The sequence below is a fragment of the Schistocerca cancellata genome, chromosome 6 (assembly GCF_023864275.1).
Source record: "Schistocerca cancellata isolate TAMUIC-IGC-003103 chromosome 6, iqSchCanc2.1, whole genome shotgun sequence".
Lineage (NCBI taxonomy): Eukaryota > Metazoa > Arthropoda > Insecta > Orthoptera > Acrididae > Schistocerca > Schistocerca cancellata.
Window position 1 is genome coordinate 74183614 of NC_064631.1, and position 13534 is coordinate 74197147.

At 45.1% G+C, this 13534-nt stretch overlaps 1 protein-coding gene across 1 annotated transcript; it reads right to left on the reverse strand.

Annotated features, from left to right (window-relative positions):
• Positions 1-6206: 6206 nt before the first annotated feature.
• On the reverse strand, positions 6207-11672 carry LOC126190878 (uncharacterized). The gene is made up of 2 exons (XM_049931483.1): positions 11556-11672; positions 6207-6584 (listed from the first exon to the last, which is right to left on the reverse strand). The coding sequence occupies exons 1-2, from the start codon at positions 11559-11561 to the stop codon at positions 6327-6329; spliced, it is 264 nt and encodes an 87-aa protein (XP_049787440.1). The 5' UTR covers positions 11562-11672; the 3' UTR covers positions 6207-6326.
• Between the last annotated feature and the right edge of the window lie 1862 nt (positions 11673-13534).

The window sequence follows — 13534 nt, forward strand, 5'->3', positions numbered from 1 at the left end:
GCTAATTTTACCTGCTCCCGATGTACGGGTTTGTAATTTTGTAGCGGAACAATTTTTTAAATGTGCCGCCGGTGCAAATCGTTCGGTCGCGGCACAGCCCAGCAACACCAACGATTATCGCTAAAAGTGCTGAAAATTCTTTAAAGAAATATTATGGGTGACATGGGCAAGCTAATTTACATTAGTCATACACAATTTTGATAAATTATAATGTATTTAGACCACAACAATAATTAAAATTACACACTTTTATAATTTCTCCTCTAATGGCGGCTAAAGATAGATACAGACAAAAGAAGTCTACTCATTCATATAATGCTATGTCACAGGTTCCTCTCTCTCTCAGCTCTCGAGGGAGACGACAAAGAATGCACATTATGTAGTGCTATTTATACTATTGCTGATTATGAATATCTCTTTGTAATCTTACAACATTATTTTCCTCTGTGGCTATATTTTACATTTTTTCATCGCAGATATTAACATATTTCGTAATTACATTATGAGTATAGAAATATTACAATCATAAATACATCGAGAATATTGTTACAGAAAACATTACAATAATGACCAACGTCCTTTATACAAAATTAAATAATATTTTTTGTTAAACAATTACAGTATATACGAATTGCTTCATAGCGGCGTACATAGTACAATTAAATGTCATTTTAGTTTATTAACAGTGTGTGTGCTGCCAGGGAACGTTACAACACATCCATGCCCGAGGCAGGATTCGAACCTGCGACCGTAGCGGTGGCTCGGCTCCAGACTGTAGCGCCTAGGAACCGCACGTCCACTCTGGCCGGCGTTCCTATTTTAAAAAAACGCAGTTGATATCCGTTTGACCTATGGCAGTGCCATCTAGCGGGCAAACCATAGCGCCATCTGTTTTCTCCCTAAGCTAGACAAGTTTCGTTCTTCGTAGTTTTTTCGTTTGATGCTTATTTCGTGAGATATTTGATCCGATCACTAACAATGGACCACCCTGTATACCTTCTTCCAGTTATGCTAATCTACCAAGATATGCAGGAGAACTTCTGTGGAGTTTGGAATGTATCACATGAGTTATTGGCGGAAGTGAAGCTGTGACAGCGTCGTGTGAGGCGCGCTGCTGCCCAAGTACTCTATCGGGACACATATTGCTGGACATTAATATGGTGTGAAACTTCCTGGCAGATTAAAACTGTGTGCCGGACCGAGACTCGAACTCGGGACCTTTGCCTTTCGCGGGCAAGTGCTCTACCAACTGAGCTACCCAAGCACGACTCACGCCCTGTTCCCACAGCTTTACTTCTCCCAGTACCTCGTCTCCTACCTTCCAAACTTTACAGAAGCTCTCCTGCGACCCTTGCAGAACTAGCACTCCTGAAAGAAAGGATACTGCGGAGACATGGCTTAGCCACAGCCTGTGGAATGTTTCCAGAATGAGATTTTCACTCTGCAGCGGAGTGTGCGCTGATATGAAACTTCGTGGCAGATTAAAACTGTGTGCCGGACCGAGACTCGAACTCGGGACCTTTGCCTTTCGCGGGCAAGTGCTCTACCGCCGCTGCAGAGTGAAAATCTCGTTCTGGAAACATTCCGCAGGCTGTGGCTAAGCCATGTCTCCGCAATATCCTTTCTTTCAGGAGTGCTAGTTCTGCAAGGTTCGCAGGAGAGCTTCTGTAAAGTTTCGAAGGTAGGAGACGAGGTACAGGCAGAAGCAAAGCTGTGGGTACGGCGCGTGAGTCGTGGTTGGGTAGCTCATTTGGTAGAGCACTTGCCCGCGAAATGCAAAGGTCCCAAGTTCGAGTCTCGGTCCGGCACACAGTTTTAATCTGCCAGGAAGTTTCATATCAGCGCACACTCCGCTGCTGAGTGAAAATCTCATTCTGGATTAATATGGGGTGTGCCCACCCTTCGCCTATGTGACGGCTTCAACTTTCACGGGAACACTTTTTAATGAGGTGCTTGAATATCGGTGATGGAATGCCGACCGTTCTTCCTCAAGAGCCCGGACCAGAGAATGTAATGACATTGGGCGCTGGTTTCTGGAGCGAAGCGGGCGTTCTAGCTCATCCCAAAGATGTACCATTGGGTTCAGGGCGGGCATGACAGCGCACATTCTCATGCTGATAGAAGTAATCATCCCCTCCGAGCTGTTCCTCTATGCACGAAGTACACAGTGCTGCATGCCCACAACTTTCCGCACTTAGCGTGTTCTTAAGGTCATATATGCCATCTCAACACTGGAAATGTTATAGCACACTTTTTTTTTGACAATTCAGAGCATACAATAGTCTAAATGGTACCCTGCTACGAAGTTACAGAGGCTTATCAAATGACAGATTCCGACATAAAACAAATTTTACCATCCACATTATACTGAAGCAACGAAAATGTAACACAGGCGTAGTATCCTACAGAAATCTTGCTGGTAACACAATAAGAAGCGATAAATCGCTGTTGGCACACATATGGGATTTACCCACTTCAATCCATATTATGACTGTGTAAAAAAAAAGGAGCGCCGGCCTAAGTGGCCGAGCGGTTCTAGGCGCTACAGTCTGGAACCGCGCGACCGCGACGGTCGCAGGTTCGAATCGTGCCTCGGGCATGGATGTGTGTGATGTCCTTAGGTTAGTTAGGCTTAAGTAGTTCTAAGTTCTAGGGGACTGATGACCTCAGAAGTTAAGTCCCATAGTGCTCAGAGCCATTTGAACCATTTGAACCAAAATGAGCAATAAAATGTTATTTTGTATCTTCTGTAAGAATTGCTTCAAAAGCTATTGATAGGAATTGAATATTCGTGCAGGACTATAAGTACCACTTTTACAGAACATGAAAACAGAACACAAGAACCAGATTTTGGTATTACAGCCATATGTACGCTGTGTTGTGAATTGGCAGGAGCCAATTCACGGAGTTTGGAGGAAGCCGAAAGGCACGCGATTAAGCTCACGCAGGCTGGCGTGAGGTCTGGAACAGGTCAGAGAAATAAGACTAGCAAAACTAAAGTAACTGGTAGAATACTTAACTTTAATCCACAATTGGTGAACATCTCTCGTTACTGTACAGGCTTCACAATAATAATTATCAAATGCTATGGCGCCTTGCTAGGTCGTAGCAAATGACGTAGCTGAAGGCTATGCTAACTATCCTCTCGGCAAATGAGAGCGTATTTGTCAATGTAGCATCGCTAGCAAAGTCGGCTGTACAACTGGGGCGAGTGCTAGTACGTCTCTCTAGACCTGCCGTGTTGCGGCGCTCGGTCTGCCATCACTGACAGTGGCGACACGCGGGTCCGTCGTATACTAGCAGACCGCGGCCGATTTAAAAGGCTACCACCTAGCAAGTGTGGTGTCTGGCGGTGACACCACACACTGATTAACCCAAAACCATGTGACCATTGCCCATCGCGACGTTGGATGCCGCCTGGTGTCGTATCGGGCACGTGACGCGGTATAGAAGTGTGTAAGCAAAGCAGACATGGACAGGGCATCATCCCTGGGCTGCGAATGGGGAAATCCATTCAGATAAGCGCATGTCACAAATGCCAGGTAAGCAGGAGTCATAATGCTTTGGTGATTTATTCTTTCAAAATTTGATTAGTGATTTACAGAGTATTTTGTGTGTTGGAGTTGCAAGTTACGTATTGCGACGTCCAGCATTGTAGCACTGCTCATTCCCGCACAGTGTGTAGTTTCACAGGGGAGCTTATTTGGTTCACAGTTTCGGTTTCATAATTAGTTTGACAAAATTGATTAAAAATACTGTATCCGTTTTGGCAGCTCAATTTATCAGATGGCGTTTTCGTGGTTACATCACTTGAATTGATCCTGATTACAACACAGATACACAAGTTATAAAGAATAGCAGCTCAGTTTACTCCAGTTGCCGGACGGTGTGGCCAAGCGGTTCTAGGAGCTTTCTTGTGGAACCGCGCGATCGCTACGGTCGCAGGTTCGAATCCTGCCTCTGGCATGGATGTGTGTGTCGTCCTTAGTTTAGTTAGGTTTAAGTAGTTCTAAGTTCTAAGGGACTGATGACCTCAGATGTTAAGTCCCATAGTGTTCAGAGCCATTTGAGCCATTTACTTCAGTTTCAGTTCACAACATAAAATGTAGTGAGGTTACAACATAGCTGGTTTGGGAGAAATCCCTCACGGCACATCAGTATCTTCTTCGGCAGTCTGTCTGAGTGTCTGCGTTTTAGACGTCCGTAGATCCTTACGCGTCGCCTCCGGCTGACGTCACTCAGAGGTTCAATCTGTTGATAAAAACCCGTACTGCTGCTGATCTTGCACCAGCCGTCGTCGTTCTTCCTACATCCTACTGTCTCTCTGATAATTGGGCGTTCTCTGAGCATCAGTGTGTTGAGTAGACCTCTGTGTTCTGTCGTGAGCGTCACTGCAGCGTCAAGTTCCAGTAGTCTAATAACATTCGTGAAGTAAAGGATTTTGACAAAAAATGGTTCAAATGGCTCGGAGCACTATGGGACTTAACTTCTGAGGTCTTCAGTCCCCTAGAACTTAGAACTACTTAAACCTAACTAACCTAAGGACATCACACACATCCATGCCCGAGGCAGGATTCGAACCTGCGACCGTAGCGGTCACGCGGTTCCAGACTGAAGCGCCTAGAACCGCACGGCCACACAGGCTGGCGGATTTTGACATTTACGCCAAAATTTCTTTTATTATAGAGTTAAAAGGGAGTCCTGTATGCTGTTTCCCATTTAACAGTTAGAAGCCTTAGTTATCGCTCTTTCTACGATGTTCTCTGAAATGATTCAACCAAGGTACTTAGCCCGCATCTCGTGGTCGTGCGGTAGCGTTCTCGCTTCCCACGCCCGGGTTCCCGGGTTCGATTCCCGTCGGGGTCAGGGATTTTCTCTGCCTCGTGATGGCTGGGTGTTGTGTGCTGTCCTTACGTTAGTTAGGTTTAAGTAGTTCTAAGTTCTAGGGGACTGATGACCAAAGATGTTAAGTCCCATAGTGCTCAGAGCCTTTTTTTTAAGGTACTTAAATTTTGGATCCCATTTGTTGCAAACAAATTGGTTGTTAAGGATTTTAGCACTTGCGTTGGTGATGAACTCTGTGTTTTCGAAGGAAATTTGCAATTAGGTTATTTTCTGCACATTTCTTCAGTATTTCGATCTGAGTGCAAGCTGTGTCAACGTTTGTGAAGAGTACGGCCAAGTCATCAGCGAGTCCCAAACAGTCGATTTCTACTTCTTACCTCTTGCGTAATTTATGTCATTGTCTCTCTTGGCCAGCTCCGGGCGCCATTCTCTTACGACTTTCTTCAGAACCCGTTTGAATTACGTGGGTGGTAGGCCGTCCACTTGTCGCACACCAGTCTTGTCTGTCGGTGAGTGTTCACTTGAAGACGTTACACACACACACACACACACACACACACACACACACACACTGTGAAGTTTGAGTGAAAATGTGTAAGTGCTTGAAGAGATGCCTACAAGTTGACTGCAGGAGAACACCAGGTATTACTCTCACTGTTCACTTTCGTGACGCAATACTTACTTCATATGTGAAGAGATGCCCCATAAAATTATTCCGTAACACATTACTGAGTTGAAAAATGCAAAATATATTAGGAAATCCATTAGTCTGTTCCGAAGACCAGCAATTATTCAGAGAGCAAAAGTAGCTGAACTCAATTGTTTTAACACCGTAGAAGTATGCTTCTTCCAGTTTAAATTTTCCTCAGTATTTACGGCCAGAAATTTGGAGCACTCTACCCTGTTTACAGATACGTGTTCATCTGCTACATCAGTTGTTGCTATGACTCTGTTTGTTGTACAGAACTGAATACAGTGTCCTTTCTCAGAATTTTCAGATAATCACATGACAATTTTTTGAAAAACATCATTAACAATTTCATCTCTTGCTTTCTCTCTAAAGGGACCTATTATAGCACTAGGCACTAGTATCCCCCGCAAAACGTACCAATTCTGCCTGGCAGATGTAAAGTGGAAGGTCATTCACATATATAAGGAATAGCCATGGTGACATACATTATCTAAGAGTCATTGTAGCTGATTTTCAGGCCTGGTCTTCCAATCGCTTTTCAGCTGCTAGTTAAATTATAAATGGGGCTCAACGAAACGTCTTTGTTCTTAACAGTGATGGGCACAGTACAAGTTGTATAAACAAGATTGTTAATACCAATTGAGGTGTTACTATTAAATGTAGACGAACATTACTGATGAAGAATTTTTTATTGACAGATGTTCTATATAAATAGAAGAAAAAACAGAAGGAAAGAGTTCATCGGAGACAGATCAGAGAAGAGGACATCGAGACACAGTGAAGGTGGCCTTTAGCGACCGATGATGGCGTGTCCAATGGGCACGTGGTGAGCGGCGTACGAGACGGCGACGGGGTGCACCACGTTCTGCACCACGGGGCTGACGGCGGCGTACGCGTGGCCCTCGACGGTGCTGTAGGCGAAGTTGCCGCCCAGCCGGTCAGACTGGATGATGGCCGAGTCGAAGCTCGGCGTGCGCACCAGCGCGGCGGGGCCCGCCACGAATCCGGCGCTGCAGACCGCCAGCACGCAAGCCAGGACGATAGCCACCTGCCGACAGGCAAAAGCTGTTTACTGAGGGCTGCACCCGCTGGCCCAGCTTCAGCGCTTTGGCAGGAGCGAGGTCTTGTACCTACAGACATTTCTGCATTCCAGATAAATCCATTTGACCGCCAACAGACTGTCTACCTGGAAAAGTAGTCAGCTAGAAACCATGCCATTTTGGTGTTGCTGCTTGGGTGGTTGCATATGATTAATGGGGCAGTCACGCTGATGACCACCAATTGCATCTAAGGACAAAACCAATAATCCTGAAGACAGCTATCAAGGATCTCAATACCGACCTGATACCACTATCAAGCCGGCCGGAGTGGCCGAGCGGTTAAAGGCGCTACAGTCTGGAACCGCACGACCGCTACGGTCGCAGGTTCGAATCCTGCCTCGGGCATGGATGTGTTTGATGTCCTTAGGTTAGTTAGGTTTAAGTAGTTCTAAGTTCTAGGGGACTTATGACCACAGCAGTTGAGTCCCATAGTGCTCAGAGCCATTTGAACCATTTGAACCACTATCAAAATAGGTGTATGATTCAGCCTTAGAGTTCAATCCATCCAAAACCCAAATGATTCTGGTTGGTAATTCTACTGTCGGGAATCCCTACTATATTTAACCCGAAATTGGACAAATAGCAACTTCTCTCCTTTAGCAAAGAGTCTAAGAGTAACAATAGATGAAAATGTAAATTGGACTGAGCACGTAACTGCAAGGCCCTACCACATCTGCCACTTTTCCCACTATCCTTAGCTGGTGCAGTCTCCTTAAATTTCCTTTCGCGAGAACTCGCTATATCAGAAAACTTTTACCTTGTGCCCCTATAAATTCTTTTTATATGTGCCATTATCAATATTTTATTATTGTCATTATTACTGTTATTTTTATTATTATTATAATTATCACAATTAGTGGCAGCAGCTACAGTAGTATAAGTACTACCAGTATTAACTTTACTAAATCATAGTCAGTATTATTTACTCACATTGCCGATTCAGACACTCAAATCATTTTAAAACTATTTGTCATATCAAAATTGTTAGTTTTTAGGAAACCGTGATGTAAAAAGGCACTAGAATGAGAGTCTCGGTCCGGCACACAGTTTTAATCTGCCAGGAATTTTTAAAAAGGCACTGCTTGTGTGAAAACCTGGTCCGATATAAGAGAGAGCCTGATGGCACTTATCAGATAAGGTTAAATAAATAAAATGAAACTGCGAGGTCATCAGTCACTCCACTCCAATCCATCAGGAACAGTGTTGCTAACCCCAGCAGTTAACGTGGCACTCTCTCGCGAATTAAAAACTGCCTCTAATGGTTAAGTGCTCTACTGAATCAGCTGCCCAAGACCGACTCAGAACCCCCCACCCCTCACAGCTTTACTTTCGCCATTACCTCATGTCCTCACTTTCAAACTTCACAGAAGTTCTTCTGCGAATATTGTAGGACTAACACTCCTGGAAGAAAGTGTCGGTAGAGCACTTGCCTGCGAAAGGCAAAGAAACGTTTTTTACCACATTGCGTGGGTAATAGTGGGACACAGGTGTCCACACGGTTGACAATTCAAAGATTTAAATAAAGTTACAAAAAATGTACAAAAATGGGCCAGAGTGTTGTCCAGTGATCTAATAAATAACACCTTCCCAAACAGAAAAAGGGGAAAATAAGGAAGAGACAATCGACAATGTTGAGAGTTGCAGAAATCGCATAGTGGGGCAAAATCCCGCCATCGTGTAGACCAAAGGCACATGGGGGCACCTGAAGGATCGTTCGCAGCAAGGGGCAGGCCCCTTTCTATGGCTGACCTCACCAGACACCAGACTTATAAATGTTTTCATTCAGCCTGCCATGGCGATCTCACCTGTACCAACCTGTTCATCTCAAAGTAGCACTTACACCCAAAGTACTCAAATAATTGTTGGCTATATTCCAATCTCTGTCTTTGCTAATAGTGTCCGCCCCATCTAGTACCATGCAAGTTACTCCCTGATGTCTTAAGACATGTCGCACCATCCAACCCCTTCTGCCGGGAAGTGTATTCCATACATCCCTTTCTCTTTCGATTCTGAGGAGAAATTTTTCATACCTTATCTTAACTAAAGCTTTATAGGGGCCCAAGGTAAAAGTTTTCTGACATAGCGAATTCTCGCGAACATCTCTCCTTCCCCCAAAACTTTTTCTCGTTTGAATTCTGATCTTTCAGGGGAAATTTCTCAATGTCTTTTTTTATACCCTCCTATCCAACTCTTGAATAGCAGTGTCATTATTATTGCTTGGTAGTACCTTCGGCCCAGAACACAGAACCATTCATCTCTCGTTATACCGTCCGCCGCTTGTGGTCTCGCGGTAGCGTTCTCGTTTCCCGAGCACGGGGTCCCGGGTTCGATTCCCGGCGGGGTCAGGGATTTTCACCTGCCTCGAGATGACTGGGTGTTTGTGTTGTCCTCATCATTTCATCATCATCCAGGAAAGTGGCGAAATTGGACTGGGCAAAAGGTTGGGAAATTGTACGGGCGCTGATAACCGCGCTGTTGAGCGCCCCACAAACCAAACATCATCATCATCATCTCGTTATACCCAACTGAAAATGTGCAGGATGTCCAGCGAAGGAACCCCTGATTCAAAATTCGGTATCTCGAAAACTAAGGTCGATAGACGAGGGCGACAAACGGCATATTTATTGTGTAAGCTTTAAGAATGTTATATAGAAGTTTCGAAATAGTTCGAAAAGCTGCTCACAGATGGTGATGCAACCGCAATACGGAGTGTCTATAAATTGTGCACCGTAGCTCAGAGCAATCAGTTCCACAGCTGAAACGTAAAAGGTACTGGAATACTACAGGTTAGAACACGGTCCTACGGCAAGGCTCAGTTTTCAAACACCATTTAATGTTCCAAAAGGACACGATGCGAAAACTACTCGCAAGGTCTTCACCAGATTACAACGAACAGGCTGAATGTTGGGCCCAGGCAAACTACAGCTACTCATGAAAATGTCGCCACGGTTTCTGGAATTATTCAGCGAATTTCAAGGAAATCCGTCCAAAGAACTGCAGCCGAGACTGGTTTTAAGCGTTCCAGCACGCGGAAAATACAGGTACAGAGCCTACACATGTTTCCAGCAAAATCAAAAGCTACCAGTCCATATCTGTACAACAAAGGGCTGACTTTGCGAATCAGATTCTCAAAATCGTTGATAATGAAGTATTTTAAGTTAGCTTTGTCTGATTCACACTTGAAGCACATTTTCACCTCAGTGGAGTAGTGCATGAATAAACAAACTGGTGATTTTGGGGCTCCAAAAATTTCCATTTGGGGAGAGGAAACCCACTGCATTTTCCCAAAGTTGCTGTTTGGGCTGTGGTAAGCAGCAGATGCATTACTGGTCATTTTTTCATGTGAGAAACGATCTCTACTGAACGTTACGTCGCAGTTTTGTAACAATTTGTTGTCAGATCGACCAGGCGCGGAGTGGTTCATGCATATGGGGCCAGACCTCATCGCAGCTAACAGGTGTTTCGCTTTCTTGTTGAATATTTCTGGAATACAGTCATTGCGTTGGATTATTGCAAATTTGCTGGCGCACGGATGGATTGGTCTCCACATTCTCCGGATGTGGCTCCTTATGAGTACGTTTTGACAGACACTATCTATCGGAACCATCTCACCATGTTGTACGACCTTGAATTGACGATCTGTGTGACATCTGAATCTATTTCCGTTAACACACTACAAGATGTGATGGCAAATTACATTGTTCGTTGGCCCACCTCTGTACTGCTAATGGTGGACGTTTCGAAAAGATTGTGTTATTGGATAGACTGCTTGTATTCCGCACCATATGTTAGCTGCCTTCTAACTATTTCGAAACTTCTGTATAAAATTTTTACAGCTTTCACAACCTTTGCAGCTTTGTTGCACCCGTCTATTAATCTTAGTTTTCGAGGTATTTAATTTTGAAATCAGGAACTCGTTAGCTGGACACCCCGTATACAAGGTGATTCAGTGCCCACACCGCTCTCGTTTTCTGCAACTCACAGAGTTATATCTGGCCTTCGGAAATCACGCTTGAGATTTTCATATTCTCTCGCTGGCTACGCGCAAAATATTAGTCCTACAGCAAAAATGAAGAGGATCTTTTTCATAGGAAATTTAATGTAATTAAATATTGCCCTAGGATACGTTTTCGCTAAAGGCCGTAGTTTTTCAGTTATTTAAAAAAAATGGTTCAAATGGCTCTGAGCACTATGGGACTCAACATCTTAGGTCATAAGTCCCCTAGAACTTAGAACTACTTAAACCTAACTAACCTAAGGACATCACACACACACCCATGCCCGAGGCAGGATTCTAACCTGCAACAGTAGTAGTCCCGCTCAGTTATTTAAGAACAAACGTACAAAACAGAGCTTCAAACAACCTCCCTCCCCCACACTCAGCTGCCACCGATCAGGCTTCCTAATCTGTTGTTTATGGCAATCCCTCCCATCACAGTACAGAAATTTGCGCCTCTGTGAATTATTTGCCACATTCGACCTTTTTCGATCTTCATTGTTTGGCCTTACTACGCCACCGGCTCAGTCGATCACTTACAAATGGTAAAATATACGTTTGTGTAAATTTTACCTACGAGTTTGTGAATTTAAACAGCATAAAATAAACAGTTATATCATTGTATTCGTCAGGCCTTCTGACTACAAATTACTGTGCTCGTAAGGTTTAAATTTAGATCGAATTGTCAACGTAATTGGTTTTAGTGCAACGTTTACAAAAGTCGTTTTTCTTTCATTGCCCTCACGGGTAAATTTGAATTAATAATGTTAGCGAAACAGCGGACTGTGCCGCTGGCGTAATGGACGAATCAATAGAGATGGAAAAGATCGAATACTGTAAGATTCCTCTTGTTGCAAGTTTAATGAGCAGCAATGCAGTTAGGTTCAGTTGCGGAGCTCGCTTCACCGAGACGTGGACTCACCTTCATGGTTAGTGCTCGTGTTGTTCCTCTGCTCGCTGACGAGAGACCTGTGTCCGTCCGTGACCGCGGCGGGCCTTATATACGGACTGCGGGGGCAGGCGTCCGACCGGCCACGCCCGCGGACGAATTTTTCGCGGCCGACTGGACGACAAACAGCACGGGCGGGGCCCAGCTGCCACATCCGCGTACCCCGCTCCCTGCCGGACACTGGAGGCCTCCCCGTTTGGGCCTACGCCTCCGAGACACCGCCGGCTTCGCAGCTTCTTGTGTCTCTTCCGCTAGTGACGTGACGTGACGTCGGAACGGCTCCGGGGCCTCATACCTCCTATGCTTCCTCACAGCAAATTCTCATTCCCAAATTTCTATAACTTACACTGAAGAGCCAAAGAAACTAGTACACCTGCCTAATATCGTGTAGGGTCCCGAGAGCACGCAGAAGTGCCGCAACACCGTCACACACCGTCAGGTGGCTTGCGGAGTACGTAAAAAAAAAAAAAAAAAAAAAACAACGGCGTGGCGTGGCGTGGACTCGAGTAATATCTGAAGTAGTGCTGGAGGGAACTGACACCATGACTCCTGCAGCGCTGTCCATTAATCCGTAAGAGTATGAGGGGGGTGGAGATCTCTTCTCAACAGCACGTTGCAAGGCATTCCAGATATGCTCGATAATGTTCATGTCGGGTGAACTTGGTGGCCAGTGGAAGTGTTTAAACTCAGAAGTGAGTTCCTGCAGCCAGTCTATAGCAATTCTGTACGTGTAGGGTGTCGCGTTATCCTGATGAAATTGCCCAAGTCCGTCGGAACGCACGGTGGAGATGAATGGATGCAGGTGATCAGACAGGATACTTAAGTACGTGTCAACTGTCAAAAAATGGTTCAAATGGCTCTGAGCATTATGGGATTTAACATCTGAGGTCATCAGTCCCCTAGAACTTAGAACTACTTAAACCTAACTTAACCTAAGGACATCACAGACATCCATGCCCGAGGCAGGATTCTAACCTGGTCAGTTGTCAGAGCAGTATCTAGACATATCAGGGGTCCCATATCACTCCAACTACACACGCCCCACACCATTACAGTGCCTCCACCAGCTTGAACAGCCCCTGCTGACATACAGGATCCACGGGTCCATGAGGTTGTCTCCATACCCGTACACGTCCATCCGCTCGAAACAATTTGAAACGGGACTCCTCCGACCAGGCAACATCCTTCCAGTCATCAACAGTCCACTGTCGGTGCTGACCGGCCCAGGCGAGGCGTAAAGCTTTGTGAAGTGCAGTTATCAAGGACTTTCGGATACGAAAGCCTATATACATGATGTTTCGTTGAATGGTTCGCACGCTGACACTTGTTGATGGCCCAGCATTGATATCTGCAGCAATCTGCGAAAGGGTTGCACTTCTTTCACGTGTTCGCACCGATAGCTGAGTGGTTAGCCGGCACGGTATCTCAGCGTGTTCGGTCAGAGGGTTAGCTGCACTCTGTAATTAAAAAAAACTGAGTTAATCGATCAACAACGAACTTAAACGGATGTCTCACGACGTCCGCCCCGAGCAGATGCAACGAACGAAAGCGAACAAAATGAGATTTAATATATATATATATATATATATATATATATATATATAAAGTGGTCAGCGCGCGGTCTGTCACGCCAAGGGGCCCGGGTTCGATTCTCAGCTGGGTCGGATATTTTCTCCGCTCTGGGACTGGGCGTTGTGTTGTCCTCATTATCGTTTCATTATCATCTACATCTACATCCATACTCCGCAAGCCACCTGACGGTGTGTGGCGGAGGGTACCTTGAGTACCTCTACCGGTTCTCCCTTCTATTCCAGTCTCGTATTGTTCGTGGAAAGAAGGATTGTCGGTATGCCTCTGTGTGGGTTCTAATCTCTCTGATTTTATCCTCATGGTCTCTTCGCGAGATATACGTAGGAGGGAGCAATATACTGCTTGACTCTTCGGTGAAGGTA